General features: G+C 45.9%; 1 protein-coding gene across 2 annotated transcripts in view; it reads right to left on the reverse strand.

Moving 5' to 3' along the window:
* IGF1R (insulin like growth factor 1 receptor) overlaps positions 1-22,236 on the reverse strand; it is a 317,675-nt gene that overhangs the window by 12,467 nt on the left and 282,972 nt on the right. For both annotated transcript variants that reach the window (XM_003901424.5, XM_021940884.2), the window contains exons 15-20: positions 21,805-21,875; positions 17,096-17,325; positions 16,722-16,832; positions 12,669-12,828; positions 8,963-9,092; positions 3,337-3,471 (exon numbers count right to left, since the gene is read on the reverse strand). In XM_003901424.5, the coding sequence (XP_003901473.2) occupies positions 3,337-3,471; positions 8,963-9,092; positions 12,669-12,828; positions 16,722-16,832; positions 17,096-17,325; positions 21,805-21,875 (837 nt within the window). The remainder of the gene's footprint in view (positions 1-3,336; positions 3,472-8,962; positions 9,093-12,668; positions 12,829-16,721; positions 16,833-17,095; positions 17,326-21,804; positions 21,876-22,236) is intronic.

The raw sequence follows: 22,236 nt of genomic DNA on the forward strand, positions 1-22,236 counted from the left end.
CCTAGTTTTCCAAGGTCTATGGCCTAAGAATGGTTTTCATGTAAATGGCTAAAAGAAATTCAAAATAAGAATATTTTGTGACAACACAAGAGATTATGTGGAATTCAAATTTCAGTATGCAAAAATAAAATTGTATTGGAACACAGCCACACTAGCTTATATGACACCTCCAGCTGTGTTTGTTCCACAATGGCAGAGTCAAGTAGTCACAGTCAAGGTCGTATGGGCCCACACAGTCAAAAATATTTTTTAGCTGGCCTTTTAGAGAAAGAGTGTGCCGAACTATGCTCTAAGAGAAGCCAGCTATACATCCTGAGACACTCGGGCAGTGCTATGGAGAGGCCCATGTAGAACAGGGTGGTTCATGCAGGGCATACTACCTATGCAGCAACACCTTGCAAGTGGGTCTGCCTGCCCCAGGCAAGCTGTCAGATGACTGCAGCCCCAGTGGACAGCTGGGCTGCAACCGTGAGAAGGGCTCCAAGCCAGAGCCAGCCGGCTATGCCGCTCCTGCATTCCTCACCTTCAGAAACCTCTGAGTGATAATACATGTTTACTGTTGCTCTCAACTAGTAGGTTTTGGGTAGTTCGTTATACTGCGATAAAAAACTAACACAGAGAGAAGAAGAATTTCTATACTGGGTAAGAAAAGGTACTAAGTGGTCTTTCGAGTCTCTTCCAAGTTTGGATTGTGGAGTTCTGAAGAGGCCATGCTAGCAAGTTTGCTTGATGAGGGCTCCAGGAAACCCAGTGCTTCTGCATCTGTAGGTGCCACCCTCAGAGAAGAGGAGCCTCCCATCACTGGCACAGGCCCAGGGCACCAGCCAACTTTCCGGTTCTGGCCCTGCCTTGATAGGACAATGGGGACCCTGACGTGTGCTAGCTGTGCGAGGGTGATGCCTTCACTCTGGCTTTCCCTGGCATTCTTCCTGCAGCCACCTTTCTGAATTCCACACAAAGTGTCCATTGCCTGGGATACACTTTAGCTGAACCTATGTTCAGAAGCAGCAGCTAATTGAGCATGACGCCCAGCCAACATACTCCCAAAGCACAGGGGTGTGTGTCTAGTCTTCCCCACCCCATGCCCTCCAGAGGCAGGCCATTTACAAGGAGCTTAGGGATTCAGTATTTGTAGCAACACTCAAAGTGCTATGAAACAAAAATAGCACCTTGATTGTTTGATAAGGACAATGATTTCTGAGACTATGGAATTCTAAGATGCCCCCCAAGATTGCTGCCCCTGGTGTAAATGTCCCATATAATCCCCTCACTTGAGTATGGGTGGGACTTGTCAACATGAGAGGATACTTCACGCCTCTAATTAGGCTTCTAATCAGTTGACTGAATCACTTAAAAGGGAGAGATTATCTCGGGTAGATCTTACCTCATCAGGTAAAAAACCAGTAGAAGCAGTAGAGAGCGATCCTCTTATCAGTCTTGAAAAAAAAGACTGCTGTTATGAGCAGGCCTACGGAGGGTGTATATGGCAAGGACTGTGAGTGGCCTTGGCCTCCAGAAGTTGAAAGCAGTACCCAGGTGACAGGTGCCAAGAATATGGGGACCTCAGTCCTGCAACTGCAGAACCCTGAGGTGCCTTAAGATGGCCCTGAGCCTCAGGTGAGACCACAGCCCCACTGACATCTTGATTTCTGCCTCCTGCTACTCTGAGCTGAGAACAAGAACACCTGCATCTGGATTCCTGGCCCACATTGTACGGGACCAAATGAGCAAAGCTTTTGTGGCTGCTGGAGCCCGCATTCCCTCCTGTCCACCTGACACACGTCTGGTTTGTATTTATCATCCCGCCACTGTGGACCCAGCCTGAGTCTGTGCTGGCTCCAGGTGGGTGGATGGGTGAGAGGTAGGAGCTGGGTGCCTTCATGCAGACATAACAGCCCAGTAATTCTTCAGGATCCTTTCCAAAGTGAAGCCAGGCCTGTCCTGAAAAGCATTTCTGGAAATCTCCTGAATTGGTCTTGAGATACTAGTGGGAGCCTACTATGTTTATGTTCACCTATGGAGATCCAGAACAATCTCTGAAGCCTGCCTTAAAGTGCATGTCAAAAGCAAAGTCATTGTTCCCAACCTGTACCTGTTGTGCACCTGACGACTGAACCAGAACACCTTCACCCCCTCCTCAAACTCGTTCCAGGAAAGACAAAGAGGCCTCCCTGCTCCAGCAGCTCTGACCTCCACTGAGCCACCAACAGCACCATCCATGGACACAGAGTAAGTCCTCCACCAAAAGTGGGGCTTCTCCAGGGAGTGCTGAGTAGTGAGGCCTCACCATCACCGGGAGGCATCACAAACTCTCTCTTGTCATCTGACAAAACTTAGGACTAAAAGCTGCAAAGTGTTTTTTCAAAATAAGTGGGGTTGCCAGGTGTGATGGCTCATGCCTATAATCCCAGCACTTTGGAAGGCTGAGGCAGGCAGATCATCTGAGGTCAGGAGTTCAAGACCAGCCTGGCCAATATGGTGAAACCCCATCTCCACTAAAATTAGCTGGGCGTGGTGGTGGGTGCCTGTAATCCTAGCTATTTGAGAGGTTGAGGCAGGAGAATTGCTTGAACTCGGGAGGCAGAGGTTGCAGTGAGCCAAGATCAGGCCAATACACTCCAGCCTGGGAGACAGAGCGAGACTCCATCTCAAAAAAAAAAAAAAAAAAAAAAAAAAAGTGCAATGAGAAGACAAATTCATCAGCGCTTCGCAGGGATGTCAGTTCACACACACTCCAGGTCCACACTGGTCAGTGGATGAAGCTCTGGAGAGCATGTTACTTGGATGGTTTATGACTTTTGTGAACACTTAACAGAGAAGACATGTGGGGCAGGGTTCAGAAGACACTAAGCTGACCCTACATGGCACATGCTGGAGTCCTGACCATGCAGCTCTGTGTACACTCACTGCAGCAGTTCTCTCAGGCCTGCCAGAGGTGGGGCGGGGGGCTCTTGAATTTGACTTCAGAGTAGTAAAAGTGTTGTGTTGTTGCCTTCTTTAAAAAGAAACAAAACCTCACATGGAGAGGATGAATAAGGATGGATTACTCTGGCCAAACATTTCAGAGACATTTGGCCTGAGAAACTATAGTGCGAACTGCAAATCAGAACGAAAGCGTTAAGGAATATAGGGTAGAATTAAGGTGCCCATGGAAAGGCACAGGTCTACCAACCAAACTCAGCTCCTTCCATGAGGACGAACCTTTCCTCAGCCGCGGCTGGCCAGAGAGGCGAAGGACCAGAGAGAATGGCTTTAACCTAATCCCTGTGACCAAGGAAAACCGGCATTTGAGAAGAGAAATCAGAAGAGCACTGAGGGGGCCCAGGAAGTACGTACAGCATGTCGGGGCAGTTGTCTGGCTTGTCCAGAAGGCCGCCCTCCATGACGAAGCGAAGGACTTGCTCGTTGGACAAGCCCTGGTAGGGCTGCTCGGCCAGTGTGGCGATCTCCCAGAGGACAACCCCGAAGGACCTGCAGGGAGAAAAAAACTGTGAGGAGCTTGGAAAGGGATGGACTGAACCATGCTACCCCTTACTTTCCAGCACTTCTTACATCCTGAGCAGAGAAACTGTCCTTACTATGGTGACAGTGATTGTCATAGACAGCGAGCCAGGCCCTGGGCTAAGTGTAGGACATCATCCTCCCTTTGTTGCTGCTAATGTTCCCCATAGACTAAATTCAGCCCTGGTGGTAGAGCTAATGAAGGTGATGGTGAGGGCACTTTCAGCATCCCTTGAATGGTCAGGAAGCCCCTGATCTGTGCTTTGAACGCAGAGTATACTGGGTTCGTCATCTACCTAGTCCCAGCCATTTACCTGGCAAGGCAGTACCTCCCAAACTGGCTTTAACCCAAAATGAATGACATTGTTGTCCAAGCCCCAGCATGGACATTGACTTGGTAGCCTCGAATGAGGCCTGGGACAGTCAAGCTTTACCAAGCTCCTCAAGTGATTTTGATAATCAGACAATTTTGGAAACCTCTACCCAAGTGGTTCTCACTGCTGGCTGCACAGGAGAATCTCCTGGGGAGGTTTTCAACAGAGGCCTGGACACCCAATAGAAACTCTGATTTGATTGGTCTCGGGTGAGGGCCTGGGTCCTGGAATGTTTAAAAGATCTATAGGGATCTTGAGGTCCAGTTGGGCCAAGGGAGAAGAGAATTCCTGCTGCTCCCCCACCTCCAACAAAGCTGCGGAGCTGCTGGCCTGGAGGGCCTGTGTCATAGGTTGGGGGACCAGGGTGGGCTGCACTGGCTGGTAGGGGGTATCATGGAGAAAGAATCCTTAAGCAGAGAAGCTGGCTGAGGAATAACTTTGTAGTGAGCAATTCTGCCATGCATGCAGCTTTGTCAGTTTAGAAGATCAAACTACTGGAAAACAAATTAAAACAGATAGTACACGTATACAAATTTCAGACAGAATGTTAAAAAAGACAATGCTGGAATCTGCAAAACAAATGTGCCCTCCCAGGGCAAATCTCCATAATTCACAAATTCTCCCTGGCCTGTGTGCCTTTCCACGTGGTTCCCTTTGGCGGAGTAAAGTAGGCTACTCATCAGCAAGTAGGGGCAGGGATTCTAGCTGGACCTGTCCTGGGCTACAGGTGCTGGTCAACCCTCATGGAAGAACCTGGGGCAGGAGATTTTCCACCAAGAGTTCTTGGGACCTTGACCTTGTGCCCAAGTCCACAGGGCCCCTGACTGTATGAGAATGTTTTATTCACTGCTTCAGCTACTTTCGGTGAATCAAAAATTTTTGTACAAATTGATACTAAAAGTAGATGCTAGACAGAATCTTAGCAATCAGAGGACAGACCAACCCAAGGTCCTTTTTAACTGCAAGTGACCAACAAATGCTGTCATCTTCAGGTTGTACAAGATACCCAGAGGCCAAAGCGCAGCTTAGAGAGGCCTGAGCCCAGGGGAGAAGGGGCTCTCCCTCAGCTTTTGCAGGAAGTTCTGCCTTCTGCAACCAGCCCAGCCATACGGGCAGCATGCCTCAGATGCCAGTGGCAAGTAGGACCCACACATCTGAAATGCAGCTTGGAACAAGAAATGACTAGCTCTCCAACAACAAAAAATTAAAAATAAAATAAAAAAGAAGAAATGACTAGCTCTCTGCTTTTGCTGACTGCAGGCTGGTCTGGGAAATGGCCTGAGGATGTGGCTCCCTCCCAGGCCCACTTCTCCTCTTGCCCCACGTGCCTTTCCTGGCTGTGTCACTGGCTTGCAGGCAGCCAATTCTCACGGCATGGCTCCCACCTTGGCCTTCACGGCCCAACTGCTCCATTCCAAGTTCCCGGTTACTGGGCTACCCACAAACTCAGTGCGTCTCACACTGAACTCTGATTCGTGCCCTGTTCTTCCCCGGCTTCCCTGCGGCTGATGCCTATTCCACCTGAGCAGTCTGCCTGCTGTCACCCATGCCCTTGGCATCCTCGGAGTCCCACTGCGACCTGTCCACTCAGGCTCACATCTGTCCAAGGTCTGGCACCCTCCTTCTGTCCCCCAGAGCTCCCTCAGTGTGCAGGATCCTCCTTGCCTTGCCCACCACACCCCTCTCTTCTTTGGTTACAGTGTCTTGCTCAACGCAGCCGTATATTCCGGCTAACAAGAACTTCTTCAAGCACAGCTCTAATCACCCTCTGGTTCAGAAACCTTAACAGGGCTTAAAGAATTAGTCCAGAATCCCTAACACAACAGCTGAGGCCTGGCTTGATCTCTCTGCAGCCTAAGTCCCCCAAGGAAACCCCACCAACCCCATCTGCAGCAGGCGCTCCCTACTGCCATGCCTGCCCAGTATTCTCACTGCCAGGAACCCCCCACCCTGCCCTGCCCCGCTTCCTAGTGCTCCTTTTGTGACAATCCATACTTAGGGTGCCTACACAACTTCATCTCTTCTGTGAAGGCTTCTGCAACCCCAAACTGTCAGAATTGCTTCCTCTTCTCCACAAGATTTTATCCTTCAAGGACCAGGACGACGATGACATCATCATCATCATCATCATCATCATCATCATCCCTGCATCTTCCACACCCCCTAGAGCCTTATCATCACACACAGGCAACAATACAGGAGGTAGCAGACCCAGCTCTCCACAAATGCTTGTCAAGTTGAACTGCAAAGCCTATCTCCTGAGCAACTCTTGTCTGAGGTCAGCATCACCTGTCACCGAGGGCCACCAAGTGCTGGAGTCTGTCGTCCTTCACAGCTTAATGTGACAACTGCAAGGTGTGGAGATTGAACCATCTCTACCCAATACCAGTTGCCACAGCAGCCATTTAAACCTCTATTCAGGTACCACAGACTTCTCTAGACAGACCTTACCTTACAGATGGAGCAACCGAAGGCCAGAGAAGCTGAGGTTTAACACAGCCACACAGCCAGTCAGAAGCACTGAGAAATATGCAACACTTCTGTGGTTTTCAAAGCCGGTATTTTCCTATGTGGTGTTGGCTATTCATGACTTCATATAAAATCAAGTCTTCCATTTCATGGACAGGTTTAATCTTCAAACATTAGATAAATGTCTCTGTGTAAAGCCCTTTCTAATTAGGAATCTTGAGGTTGTTTCCCCAGGGAGCAGACCTGCGGCTGTGAGTCCCCCCGCAATGCCCGTGCTGGATGGAGGCAGCATTCAGTAACTACACTTCCCCACACTAGGAGGCGATGGTAGCAATGGCCCACTCACCAGCAAATTAAAACCTACAGAGAAATCCACATTCCCCACAGATGGTAATTCGCCATGAAAGAAGCAAATAACCTTGGCTATTTGTGACTATTTGGAAAGCTTCTTAATAAAAAATAAAGATTATGTGTTGGGTGATCCAGATGCTCAGGAAGAAGACGCAGCTCTAGGCTGTGGGGTGCAGTTCCCCAGTCCTTTGCCTGGTTTGCTCCATGCCTAGAGGGCACCCTTGTCATTTCAGAGGGACAGGTGCTACAGGGAGCTGCGGGGAGAGCAGCTACAGCGCCCAAGGGCCTGGGAATGAAGTCTTGGAAGACAGCAGGAAACCTGGAGGTTTTCTGCCCAGAACAGACACACCTCCTTAGATGATTCCTAGACCTATCTTATCAAGAACAGAGCAAGGTATGCAATTGTGCTACAGAGAGAAGGTCCAATGGGTGTCACACAGAGGCTGACGCAGCAGAACACGAGGGACTTGCCTAGAACAAGGACGTCTAAAGCATGAGGCTGGCCTGCCTCTGTGAGGAAGTGAACATGGAGTCCCTAGAAACCTCTTAGTAGAAGCTCAACCACCAGCTGTCAAAGATGCTGTGGGTGCGTTGGGGACTGCGCCTGACTGCAGGGATACATCCCAAATCCTAAAATTCTGGGGTCTCTTCTACAAAGTCAAATAAATTTGTGTTTCTTTCTAGATTTTAAACTATTTAGGAATCATTGCTTTGTGCTGTTGAATACAATCTAAAATCATTTCCATTCTTTTGAGAGGGACAGCTTTAGTTCAGAGCCTGGACAGCTGAGAAACCTACTCCAACGCCCTAGCCTTCCTGACCTGTGCTATTCTCAAAGCCTGTGTTAAAAACCAAACAAAACCTGAAGCACAGTCAATGCCTGAACATTTCATGGAATGAATACCAAACGCCTATTCATGTTTATACGTATCTTTTCGTATTGGTTCATAGTAGTTATGTAGTCAAATGGACAGAAACTGGCATTGAACACACCCTATGTCCCTTTGTTGCTGCTTGTAGCAATAACTGCTAGTCAGAATTTGGGTAAAATTTGCCTGAGAGGTATTAACAACACTTTATTGTTCTATCCTGCTTCTGTTCTCCCTGGCTGTATAGTTTTCTATTTTATTATACTACAAAGCTGACCTCCAAGCTCTTGGAGGCACAAAGCCTAGAATAAACAGATGCATGCACGTACCCAGGCTTGCCCTCTCCTCACCATCCCAATCTCTAAAAACCATGCAGAGCACTTTGCTTTGACAGTAAAGAGATAACCATCTTGGACAAGCTGATTGCAAAACAGATCTCATACTTGAGCTCAAGAAGCAATTATGCTTTGCCAGGTCATATTCAAATGCTATTTCCAATTTGCACCTGTCTTCAAAATAAGATCCAAGGCCCTTGAACTGTGAAAGGTTTACGAGGTTAAAAAAAAAATATGATGTCAGTCACTATTGAAATAGTTCCTCTATGTGGTCATCCAGACTGTTGGAGTAAACAACTACCATTTCTGTAACACAACAGCAACGGGATCCCCCCCAGAGGAAAGCCAAGACACTAGCTGACATTCTAGAAGGTGCCTGTGCCAGGGCCTCAGCCTGCCAATAACCTCATTTGTATTTCAGAACCTGACCGCCTCTCTGCAACGTTGCCAAGGAACCACAATAAACAATACTACCTAGAGGCCTCTGATCCCTCGGCTGATGAGCTTCTGCTAGAAGACACTGTTTACAATTAAGGGAGACATTTTGCTTCCCATAACCATCCCTGGGTCAGCAACGGTGGATGCCCACTGAAAGACAGACAGCAGATGGGAGCAGCAGGAAAACACAATCAGGACTCATAAGCTTTGGGTCTAAATAAAGCACTGTCTGCAATCTGAGGGTTAGATTAGGTGAGGCAGACATACAGACAGTATCTGTTTATTAAAGAGGAAAAGAGAAAGAAGGCAGGCAGGGGAGAAACAAAAAGAGATGATGGCTTCTGGCACATCCCAGCTCCTGGAAACATAATTGGTGTCCACTGAAGATGGAAAGAAATGCTGGTCCCACAAATTCTTTAAAATCCCACAAATGCCCTTCTGCCCTTAGCTAGCCCACTGACAACAGGAACACCTCAATGATGAAGAAGCGTGGCTCACACAACACTGAGCTAAAGCTGGAAATGGGTAACAATGAACAGAGAAAGGTAAAGCCCTGGAGACTGAGCTGGTGGGAAGTGAGGAGGCTGGGGGGTCCAGGCTGGCACTGCAGTAAAGGCTGTCATACCAGACGTCCGAGTAAGTGGTGAAGACTCCATCCTTGAGGGACTCGGGAGACATCCAGCGCACGGGCAACAGCCCTTTCCCTCCTTTCCGGTAATAGTCTGTCTCATAGATATCTCGCGTCATCCCAAAATCTGTAAGGGGAAGAGAGGGTGCAGAGTCACACGCTGGAGCAGGCACCACTACTGTCGCAGCAGAGGACCCTACACTCATTTTTTGTGGAGAGACATAAGGCAAGACACAGACACGTCCCACTTTAAGGCAGCCAAATATTAGGGTTTGCAATTTTATAAGGTGGAGACAGTAAGGGATGATTAATCACATGACAAGCAAATACCAAGCAATCTCCACTTTTAACATATTTACAATCTGATTCCCTTAAGAAGTTAATTCCTTTATTGCATTTAAATGGGAGGCAGGCTGAGTGCAGTGACTCAACACCTGTAATCCCAGTACTTTGGGAGGCCACGGCAGGAAGACTGCTTGCGCCCAGGAATTCAAGATCAGCCTGGGCAACATAGCAAGACCCTGTCTGTATAAAAGAATAAAAAATTAGCCACTTGTGAGTGATGGTGTGCACCTGTGTTCCAGCTACTTGGAAGGCTAAGGTGGAAGAATCACTTGAGCCCTGGAGGTCGAGGCTGCAGTGAGCCATGATCACAACACTGCACTCCAGCTTGGGTGCCAGAGACCCTGTCTTGAAAATAAAAATTAAGAAAAACGGAGGCAGTGTAAAAATTAGAGTCCCACGATTTAAGAAAATATGTAGTACTGCAGAGACCAATGGTCATTTACACACAGTTTTAAAACCTGACCAAATAAACAGGAGAGTACAGATGCTTATTTACTTGGTAGCACTGCCCCATCATTGGAGAAAAGTAAATAATTTCACTGCTTAATAAGGGGGAAAATATTCAGAGTAACAATTCATGATGACAAAAGTACCCAGTAAGATGCCGAAGAGATGCTATTTACGAGGCCCCTGAAGCTATTACTCAATATGTTTTTCAACATAATACTCCCACTCATTTTTGAAAATTTCTTCCATTTTCCATTTCTCCAGAAGATGCCACATAATGATGTTTGATGGCAGGCTCGCTTTATAATGCTAAATTATTGCTGCTTTGTCAGGTTTTGATTTTGCACTCAATCATACAACCTTTTCTTAACTGGACTCTGCCATTTCTCCTTCCCAGGAGAAAGGGCTTCTCTACTTTAAAATGCTCATGTATGTCTCTAACTCATGCCACAAAGAGGTAAGGCTACAAAAGCAAACACAAAGAGAACAAAGTTCCTTGGACTTGAACCAACATAATTTACTTGCGCTATGCTAAGAGCCCTCAAACTGCCTTTGGTAAAATTACTTGTCATATTTGTCATCCACGAGATGCTGGGCATTGGGAAAACATCTTGAACCCTTGTGAAGAATAAAAATGAAGTGCGAAAGTGTTATCTGTGAATTAATCCAGTCACATGCAAATAGGGGATTTGCCTTTACTTGCACAAAGTGGAAAAGGAATCCTACTAAAAAACACAAATGATCTTCCTCAGCACACATGAAAAGCTTAAAATTCTAGAAAGAAAAACCATGATCACACACAAAAAAACACTATAAATATGCCACATGGTTCAACAGCAAACATGATCCCTGCTGATTTGGATTTAAAATGGCAATTGGCACAAAAAACACCTCTCCCAGTGTGATGCACAGTGGGGAGAAACTGAGTTCCTCCCATGTGCCAGGAGGGTGGGAAGACGACACAGACAGGAACTGCCATCTGGAGAGGCCCTGCCCCGTGCCAGGCACATGCTGCTGCTTTCCTGTACCAAGTCCTCACAATCCCATGGGGTCTGTTACATTATCACCCTACTTCCGAGGTGAAGAAATTGAGGCTCCCGGGTTAAGGCACCTGGCCCAAGTCTCTCATCAATTAGTGACAGAACTGGCCCACCTCAGGCCCACCTGGTTCCCCAGTCCCTGTGCTCTCCCCTGTGCTGGGGAGCTGGCTGACATTTCCATGGGGACAATCTGAGTTCTACAGAGAGGGAAGGGGAAGGAGAAGGGGAAGAAGTGAGCTGGGTGCACGAAGGAAGCCCAGCCAGGGACACAGGCAACTCTTCCCCGGGAGCCCTGAGGCAGGACGGCCTCTCGGGACTCCTTTGCCTCTCTAAGGGCTGCCCAGCTTCACAGGGCACCAAACGTGAGGACACCACAACGTGCCAAACCTAGGTACGCACTCGTGGATCCTGAACAAGGAACTCTGATGACGGAGGGATGTGGGCTCTGGGACATGGCTCCGTTTCAATACCGCTAGCTCCTACAGAGGAAAAAGAGACACTCACTCCTACTTTAGAAACCATTCTCAGCCAGGCACGGTGGTTCACGCCTGTAATCACAGTACTTTGAGAGGCCGAGGCGGGTGGATCACCTGAGGTCAGGAGTTCAAGACCAGCCTGGCTAACATGATGAAACCCTGTTTTTACTAAAAATACAAAAAACTAGCTGGGTGTGGTGGCATGCGCCTGTAATCCCAGCTCCTCAGGAGGCTGAGGCAGGAGAATCGCTTGAACCTGGGAGGTGGAGGTTGTGGTGAGCCAAGATTGCGCCATTGCACTCCAGCTTGGGCAATAAGAGCAAAACTCCGTCTCAAAAAAAGAAACCATTCTCTAAAGGATTCTCATTGTTCACTAAAGGGGCTAAAACATTTCATTTAAAAATCACTACTAAAAGAAAAAAATACGTTACTAAAGGAAGGCGAACACTTCCAGAAAAGGCAGCTCAAGAACTAGACACAGAGGTCCATTTGAAATAGCTTCTTTTGGGTGTTAAATCTCCCCTGCAATTTCTCAGGATAAATATTTGGTATTTTTCTAAACTATCATCATATCATAGTGGGAAGATGAGAATCCTGGTAAAAGTAGTGGTTTCCTGAGCAGCCCTGATGTTATGTGTGTTTTATTAGGCAGATTAAAAGATCAAAGTAACAACACAAACCTAAAGGCTGAAGTGGGTTTTAACCATTGCTCAGAAATTCAATTCAACCCCTTTTCTGGTGTGACAGTGGGTGGTGGCAACAAGGGGGTCTAACCAGTAGGCTGGTCAGCTAAGAGCAGGACAGTAAGTGTTGTGAGACAGTGGTCGAGAGCTTGGAGGCTGTGTGGCCCCGGCTGTGAAACCCAGTGAGCAGTGATCGTCCCTCACCTAAGGCACTGCCATGCCAGCTCCTGCCACTTCTCCTGCTCCATGCAGAGGCTTCAACATTAGGGCAGCGCACCTCTTAGAAAACAATGTGGACCCCTGGAAGGGGAGCAATGTTCCTTATAAGCTAGGAAAATTTGAGGGATGAATGCAAAGTTGGACAATGAGTTTTATTCCCAAGTCGAAATCTCCTGAAGACATTGTCTTGATTATTTCTGTAACCAATGCTAAGATGTGTTCTACCAAGAAATGCCTCAAATATCTGGAGAGGCAGCCTCAGGGACCACGCCCAGTAGCTGAACCATCATGTCCATGAGCGATCAGCACTGGGACTGACCACACCAGGTTTGTGACCATCAATTGGAGACAATCACATCATTCCCAAGAAAGAGTCCGTGCACTCAAGGGACACACTTTAGAAAACCTCTCCAGGGGCAGACTAATGCCAACAAGGTCCTCAAAACACCTGTGAGTTTAGTTCTTGCTCAGATCTGGAAAGCTAAGGACACACCTCCAATTTTGACTGTGAAATCCTCGGCTACCATGCAATTCCGGGCAGCAAGGTCTCTGTGGACGAACTTGTTGGCGTTGAGGTATGCCATGCCGTCTGCAATCTCTCCAGCCATCTGAATCATCTTGCTTAGGCTTGGAGGTGCTAGGACTGGATTATTCTGTTGGAGATTAAAAAAAATTCACATGAGAATTTTGGATTTTTTTTCTATGCCAATTTTCTTTCGAGGTTTGCAAATCATCTTTGTCCAATCTGGGCACCGTGGGTTGTTTATGCTAAGAAACCAGGACTTGCTCGGAAGGAACAAACCATGATGGAGAGCATGGCACCTGTTTGCTCCCGCAAGTTTATCTGCGCTTGCTCCCTGACCACATCACAGAGCTGCCGAGGGAAACACCAGTTTGCTCTCTCTAGGACCAGCATTTTCTATTGTGGGTAGGGCAAAAAAATTTTTAAAGTGAAACAAGCAATATTTGGTAGTAAGGATTCTCAGTTACTCAAATTACTATTCGTTTATATGTTCCTTTTATTTCCATCACCAAAGTACAGGTAAGAGGAAGGAGAGCACGTTACAAAGGCTGTGTGGAAGTAAGCAAATGTGTTTCCAAATGGATATGGTATATTTTGTTTCCCATAAAAGCATCATTATAACTTATTTAATCCTTTTCTTTCCCTTTAACCTTCTTCTAAAATACAAAAATACCAGGATTACTCTTTTCACCTTACAATGTGGCATTATTATTTTCTGTGGGCATTATGGAAGACAAGTCCTTGACAACTGAAGTCCAGCTGCAGCTTATCTTGGAGGAGACCAGGAATAAGTAACATGGATAAGCATCTCCTATTTGCAGAGGACAGCAACATGCTGGCTTTGGAATTAAAAAGAATTACCCCTAAATAATACATCCATTTAGAAAAAAGCTTTATATAAAACATATGCCCAAGTTTCTCCATCCTAAAACAATCACTAGTCCCTAATTTTCATGCTACCTTTTACTCTCGCATATCCAAGTGCAATAGACTTTACCTTGGTTTTCTTGACTGCAAAGCATCTCACACAACACTGCAAAGCCACAGGGCTCTGATAGGTCTCAAACCTGTAGGCTGGCCACCGGATGAGCATGCCCAGGCTCTTCCACATGGGGTATCACGATGGTTTCACTGATTAGAAGATGACCTGGGGCCATGCACAGAAAGTACCCAGTGGTGCCTGGCACATAGTCAATGCTCAGTAGATGCTGGCTGTTGCCCTACGAGGTGCTAGTTTCTACTGAAAGCTAGTATTTGGAATCAGAGTAACAACTCCTCAGTACTTCTGGGTTGGTTCTCTACACTCAGAGACACAAACCTTTGAATTTTGAACAGGCTGTCAAAGCTGTCTCTTGGTGACTTAAAATACTTATCACGTGGTTATCTGGGGAAGTGACATTAAGTCAGTGGGGGTAAGTCCAAATCACTACTTTTTAGGGCTTTAGATATGTGTGGTGCATTAGGAAATATGCATGTGAAATGTAAAGTTTATGCTCACAATACTTGAATATTACAATATGACGTATATGTGTTATGAAGTGGTCATTTATAATCGCTGTGAACAACAGAATCAATAAAAGCACTCAACTTTAAGCACAGAGAAAGAGAGGGGGCTGAAATTTTGTCAGTTTATGGTGTTGCACTGCCATTCTTTCATTCGTCTTAGCAGAAATCTTTAATTTGGTTAGAGCTATTTAAGGCAAGTATACACATACACGTACGCTTAGTGAGATAAGTAAGTGAATCTTGGTCGGGGGAGCAGACTGAATATAATGAAACTGCAGGGTAAGCACACACATTTTAATACTTGACATGAGCTAGAAAAAAAAATTTAAATCTGACCAATCTAAAGGTGAATTTTAGTTCTGAAAGGGACTTCAGTAATCTTGTCCCACCCTCTTATTTTATATTGAGGACACTGAGGCCCAGGAACCTGCAGTGGCTGGCTGAGGACCACAGGCAGCCAGCCACAGAGCCACGACCGAGGCCACATGTTCTGAATTTTTATTCTGTGCCTGAAACTGGGGAGGAAGGGAGTAAGTTTCGGACTTTTCAGAGGTGCCTCAAACGATGCTGGCAAGAAATACTCTGCCAAATCTCCAGTCACCTGTTTCATCAAGCGTTTCTCCTTCATGCTGTTTTGTGTATTAAAGTGAACCAAGGGCCAGGCACAGCGACTCACACCTGTAATTCCAGCACTTTGGGAGGCTGAGGTGGGTGAATCACCTGAGGTCAGGAGTTCAAGACCAGCCTGGCCAACATGGTGAAACCCCGTCTCTACTAAAAATACAAAAATTAGCTGGGCATGGTGGTGCACACCTGTAAACCCAGCTACTTGGGAGACTGAGGCAGGAGAATCGCTTGAACCCGGGTGGTGGAGGTTGCAGTGAGCTGAGATCACGCCACTGCACCCCAGCCTGGGCAACAGAGCAAAACTCCATCAAGAAAGAAAGACAGAAAGACAGAATGAAAGAAAGAAAAGAAAAGAAAGGAAAGAAAGAAAGAAAGAGAAAGAAAGAAAGACAGACAAAGAAAGAGAGCGAGAGAGACAGAGAGAAAGAGAGAGAGAGACAGAAAGTGAGTGAGTGAACCAGGAAGAGGCACTAACACCCAGGGGTGCTGGGGACCAATGCTTGGTGGAACAGAGGGTGGGAGTTTTGTAAACCACCCTGCTTGGAGCCCCAGTCCACACTTGGCCCCAAACACAATGTGCTGTAAATAAATGAAGTCATACATGAACAGGTGTTTGGAACTAAAATTAGGAAACTGTCACTTGGAAGATGATTAAGTTGCCGATTCAAAGAACATTTAAAGAAAAAAAAAAAAAAAAGCCCAAATGAAGAACGGCAAAAGAACTTCCAAAGGGGCCGAGAAGGGGAAGTTACTGCTTCTAAGGAATAAAAGCAGACACATTGCTTCCCCGTAAGTAGCAAAGTAAGGGTCAAGACTTCGACCCACGGAGGCAGCCAAATGAAAACAGTTGTTGCTGGCTTTATTTCTCAGCATTTATCTCCCAGCTTATCTGTAGAATTAATTACTCAAAAGTCATGCCTGCATACGTTAAAAAGCTGGCCTGTAGGTTCATACTACAGAGCGGGGAGATACCACGGTGACTAATGAAAAATTGCATAGGACTTCAGCAGGTTTAGAATTTGAAGCTCATAACCCAAAGTGAAATTTTTAGGAAACTGAGCAGAAATCCTGCCACTGAGGTGGGATCATTCATTCAAAAGTGCAAGCAAGACATTGACCCTGGATCAATCCTGAAACGTGGACGTAGAGTCTGAGGAAACCAGATTCCCACTGGCAAAGACAAGGACCACCAACAATGCCGAGGAAGGGGGCTGTGTGTGGGGAGTGGGTTTATGAATGGGTGAACATCTTGTGCACAGAGCTGGGTGGGAAATCACCCAGCAACTTCTCAGATGCAAGGGCAAGAATCCAGGCACCTTAACCTTGAACTGTAACACACATTTATTGACAGAGTGCCTGCCACAAATGTGGCCCTGAGCCACGTGTTTGGACTGACATTAAAAGCTAAACACAATGGGGGGGGGGGGGGGACACACTCCCACAACAACACAACACAACACAAAACAACACAACACAACGAGAGAGAATGCATGCAAGGACATGAGTCAAGCGCATCAAGAAGTTAGCAGAGGAGATGGTTACTGGAGTGGGGCAGGAAAACTTCGGGGAAAGAGTGGCACTGGCCTGGCTTGGCAGGTGGACACTGATGTGGGGAAGGGACTGGGGGCAGAGGGAATGCAGGAACAAAGGCACAGAGGGGCTTAGCAGAGGGGATCCAAGGAACAGGAAGTTCCCCTCACAAAGATCAGAGTCTGACTCTAGTTGGGGAAATCCTTTGCACAAATGACCTATAACCGAGCATGCAGTAAGAAACACTGGACGCTGGAAGAGTAAACTGATTTAAAGACACAGCATTTCCTTGCAGAGAGGTTCTAAAGGAAAGACAGCTAGACAAGGCAACATGTAATACTGGTGGAAATGAAAACTGACCTCCATTTCTGGCCTCAGAGACCGGAGATAACTTTTGAGATCACCCCGCGTCATCAGTTCCATGATGACCAGCGTTGGCTGGCCCTGGGACACCACACCCAGCAACCGCACCTGGGAGGAATCAAAAAGAGAAAGACTCAGAGGGTCAGGGTGGCCCTTGCTGGTGCCTGTGTTGTCTGGAACTGTCTCTGTGGTGCTGTGGCCTGGTCTGAGCATAGGGGTCGGAAGGTAACAGTGAGGTAATGGGGTAACTATCCAAAAGGCAAAGGCAAGACACCAAACCCACGGGTATATGTAGCCAAGAACACACTGAGGGGCTTGTGTGATACCCTCTTCCTGTGCAGCATTTTGGCTTTTCAGGAACTTTCTCTTACCACATGGTGACAATTGAACTCCTTCATCACAGAAGCCTCGTTGAGAAACTCGATCCTTTCACGCATGCTCGCGGCCTCGTTCACTGTTTTAATGGCCACTCTGGTTTCAGGTTCGTCTTTCACCACACCCTTGGCAACTCCTTCATAGACCATCCCAAACGACCCCTGCCCAAGTTCCCGGCTCATGGTGATCTTCTCCCGAGCCACCTCCCACTCATCAGGAACGTACACTGGAGAAGAAACCGTAATTAAAGCAGGTACAGAAACAAGGCCTTAGACAGAACGTGCTTTGGGGGAACTCTAAGCCAAAGAATGTAAAATGCTGCTTCCTTAAACCCACAAAGGAGAATACCAGGAAGCGACGGCATGGCTTGCTCTCAGCTTTCCACATGCTATCGATTTGAGTAAGAAAACTGTACAGTCAGTACTAGTATTTCAAATCTCTGAGGATTTCAAGATAATCTGAGGATACTAACAGATATAAGGACCAGAACGAAGCAAAGAAGCCTAGTATAGGAAAGAAAGCAGTTGTTTTTTTAGATTTCATCATATAAAAATACATTTTTGAAAAAAACAAATTAACCATAGGGGATAGAGAAACTGAATGAAATGGTCAAGCAGGATTGTACCCATCTTCACCAACAGATTAAAATGCAAATGTGAAAAGGAGGAGAGCAGGAGCGAGAGGGAAGAGTTCTTACGCTGGGTTGGGAAAAAGGTCAGAGTCGCATGTGAGAGGTGATGATGGTGCATGTGAGGTCCTACTTCCTGGATGAATCCAAAAGGGGTGTCAAGGGCCCTCAACACAGATGCTATGCCTGGGCTATCTAACACGGTAGCTGGTCCCTACATGGGACTCCTGAGCACTCCATGTGGCTAGTCCAATTTGAGACATGCTGTAAGTGTAAATAAAATACACATGGGATTTCAAAGACCAGCCAAAAAAAAAAAAAAAGTATTTAGGTAACTTTAATACTGACTGTATGTTAAAATGGATATTTTGGCTATAATGGGTTAAATAAAACATTATTTGAACTAAAAACATTATTAACATGCATTTGATCTGTTTCTTTTTACTTTTAAAAAATACGGCTACTAGAAAATTTGCGGTTACAAAGGTGAATTGCATTATTGGTAGGATTACTCTAATCAAAGTGTTCCCAGCCTTGGCTTTGATGGCTGGATCCCTGACGAGATGCAGAAGCAACTGAGCTCTGAGACTGAGGGAGAGACTTGGTGGTGCCCAGTGTGGAGAGGCAATTAGGCAGCTGATGAGCAGAGGCGTTTCCAGGGCTCTGTGAACTCAGGAGGACCTTCGGCAACGGAGGAATGCACAGTAAATACCAAGCCTGAATAGGATTTCTTCTCCAGTTTCTGTTTAGATTCGATCTGGTTTAAGAAAATAAATAGGCCGTGTGCAGTGGCTCACGCCTGTAATCGCAGGCCAAGATGGGAGGATTGCTTGAGCCCAGGAATCTGAGACCAGCCTGGGCAACATGGCAAAACACCATCTCTATTAAAAAATTAGCCAGGTGTAGTGGCACACACCTGGAATCCCAGCTACTCAGGGGGCTGAGGCAGGAGAATTGCCTGAGCCCAGGAGGTTGAGGCTACAGTGAGCTGAGATCACACCACTGCACTCCAGCCTGGGCAAGAGAGTGAGAACCTGTCTCAAAAAAACGAATGAATGAATAAACAAATATTTTTAGGCAGGCAGGAAGGCAAAACAAAGAGAAAAAAAGAAAAAAGATCGGAAAGAAAACAAAACCAGAGGCTTAATTCTACATCTCCAAATGGGTAGGGTAAAAATGAAAATAAAATCAACCTATTCCATAAGATCCATACGAAACGTCAATAATTCCTCTGATGCTGTGTGCTAATGTCCTTGCCTGACGGGACCTGCCACCAGGCTCTACCACACACTGACTGTGGGAAGGAAGTGGTCCTGGCTCAGAAAGGAAGTGGAGATGTGCCTGTTTTTGCTTTAATGCTTTCAGATGTTGACCCTGGGCCTGTGGCTGGATGTGAGAGGCTGACAACTGTATCCCAACATCTCCATATCCCAATTATCGACCCTTAAGTGATGTCTAAAAGGACAGATGTTTATTATAAATTAGGCCCAGGAGGGGCACCATCAATTTAGACCTCTGAGGGGTGTCCAATATGAACTTTATTAATCATCTTCAGTTTTCTTTCCTATACATTTTTGTACTTTACAGTACATATGTCTCAAGGGTTTCACGAATGGAACTCTGCCCTCCAGCTGGCGTAGGTGGCTTGCACCCCTGAAGAAGAGGCGGGTGCTTGTCAGAGGAGAGTAAGTATGCAAAACAACCCAGGAGATAAGGCTCTTCACAATGCCCCTCAGAAAGTGTAAAGAGTTCATTGTCTCCAGCCATTTATCTCTGAGAATCCAGGCTTGCTTTTAATCAGAATTAACTATTTAGCCTGCCATAAAACACGGAGTTAAAACCAATCACATTCATTCCCTGGGAGATCTCTGAAGTCAATACCCTCAATCCTTTTCTCTACATTCAACCCAGCAGCTCTGACTTTAAGCAGCAGTCCCCAGTGCCACCAGCCAGGAGTGGTTTCTGTGCTCAATGTTATCAGCACTTTCCTGTAGGGGATTTTCAATGTACTCTGGAGAATGGTGACATGCAGATTAGCTTTGGGAAAAGCAAGTTTTTAAAGCACTTTTGAACTGCAAAGTCATTTTGTTGTCCCTTGAGGATACTGGCTATAAGGTGCTTGTCAAAGGCCGAATAAATTAAGTTCAAATAAGGTGACACTGTTCCCACCTGTCGGCATGGGTGGCAATAAGTTTGTTTTTGTTTTAATGAAGTACCAAGACATATCATGAAAGCATTCTAGAAGGACACAAAATGTGAATTAAAGTCACCATGAGAATCTGATTTTGTTGTATTGATGCTTGCTTTCTCTTCCTGGACACTTCATAGTCAAAAACTACACACACCAACCTCTAGTGCTGTATTTCAAAGCAGAATAGCTTCTCTGGTACGGTCACAGTCCACCCTCACAGAGGGGAAAGTGGTCTTGCCTCGTTCCTATCAATTCCATTATCTGGGATGACTCCCTTCCTGTTTTTTTCTTTTTTAGAAGCTATTATTTATACAAACAATGCATATCTATCTTCTTGATGGATTTTGATTTTTAAGAGCCAGTCTCGCTCTATAGTCTAGGCTGTAGTGCAGTGGTGAGATTCTAGCTCATTGCAGCCCTTGGGCTCAGGTAATCCTCTCATCTCAGTCTCCTGAGTAGCCGGGACTACAGGTGCATGCAACCACATCTGGCTTTTTTTTTTTTTTTAAAAAGGGAAAGATCCTCTCCACAAGTAACAACTCTTTTAAGTGTGGTGTGCATCCGTCCAGAATGTTCTTTCTGCCTCACATACACAAACATACAGATGTATGCATGTATATACTACTATTAAGAAACCAACTTTGTGAGATCTTTATGTAGACAGAAATAATGTCCTTATTATTCTGCACCTGATTCCCATTCAGAGGAGGCTGCTTTTGATTGACTTTACCATAAACTGAATTAGAAATGATTAAAGAAACCATAGTAAAACCCTACACAGTATAATGGTGTTTTCACATTATCGAAGTATTTTCTTATGTTTTCTCATTTGACCACAATAATTACAACAATCATGTCTCTTTATTTCACATCTCCTGCATCTACTTTCACTTCTCCCGAGGCAAGAAGGCAGCAAACACTTTCCTCTAAACATACTCACTCAACTTATTTATTCATTTGATGAATCCAGTCCAGCCCCTCCTGCGGGCCAGTTCCTTGCCTGCCCAGGGGACCTCACAGCCCTTTCCGCAGTGATTCCATTCTCCTCCTGACTTCTCAACTGTCTAGCTATGTGACCCTGCACAAGTTTCTTCGGGAGCTCATTTCTTCACCTGCAGATGGGCATTAAGAAAACCCACTTTGCAGGGGTTTAAGAAATAAATGGGATGGTGTTTGTAAAAGCCCCTAGCAAAGTGCCAGTTAAGGGTCCTAGTATCACTGGACTCAATGACCAACCCCTCACTCTAATCTGACTCACTCAAAAGGTCTGGATATAAAAATACTAGAAAGAAAAGAGCAAAAAAGGAAATAACCATTGAGGATCACCCAACTTCCATGTCAGACCTTCCCAGCCGCTTAACTGAATGGCCCTCATTAGTTATTACCAAAGGGAATGTGAATGATCCATGAGCGTATAACCCTAGTCGAAGGGAATGACAGAAAAATTCCATGATTAAAAAAAAAGCAGAGCTGTAATTCATCAAAGACAATTATAATGAGATGATACTCAAGCTGAAACTAGTTTAAAAGGACTCTTTTGTCAGCTGCAGCACATCCTCTGACTAGATGTTAACAATTAAAAAGCTGTTTTCATTCTAGCATAACATCTCAAGCAATTAAATAAATTGATTACTGTGCTGGCCACATTCATCTCTAAAGCCTGTGTTTCCTTGGGGCACCCCATACAGTTCACAAGTTTTGACATATTCACTGAACTGCTAAAAACTTTGACTAAAAAAAAAAAGAAATATTAATGAAGACAGGTCCAAGGCCAAAGGTAGCTCAAAATAATGCAAACCTCCTTCCTTTCCCGAATAAGCAACCCTCCTGAAGCTCCCGATCTACCTCCCCTGCACGCTAGCAGTGCCGGTGGCCCGGACTCTTACCATCCGCAGCGCTGAAGTACTCCGGGTTCACAGACGCGTACAGCACTCCATTCCCCAGCCTGCTGTTATTTCTGTCAAAAATATTAAACTTACGTTAACAAAACCCCACCTCCATACATTTCTGTATATACTTTCATCTTTGCTACAACAGTTTCATTTGTTCTGTCTCACACAGTATCAGCAGAAGAGAATGGGGAGAGCTTACTGTTTACAGCAGCTCTTGTCTACACTCCCAATTCAGGCCTGGGTGGGCCAGCAGACATTTGCTAACACATCTTCTGGCTTCCTCAGTAGCCTGAAATTAGAGCTTTTTAAGAAACATCTGTTTCTTTACTTCATTGGAAATAAAAAGGCTTATTTGATTGGGAGGGCTAGTGCATCACGTTTGGAAAAGCATGCACCAGCAGCAGTTCTGTGTACCAGAGAAGCCAG

The sequence above is a fragment of the Papio anubis genome, chromosome 7 (genome assembly GCF_008728515.1).
Source record: "Papio anubis isolate 15944 chromosome 7, Panubis1.0, whole genome shotgun sequence".
NCBI classification, from domain to species: domain Eukaryota; kingdom Metazoa; phylum Chordata; class Mammalia; order Primates; family Cercopithecidae; genus Papio; species Papio anubis.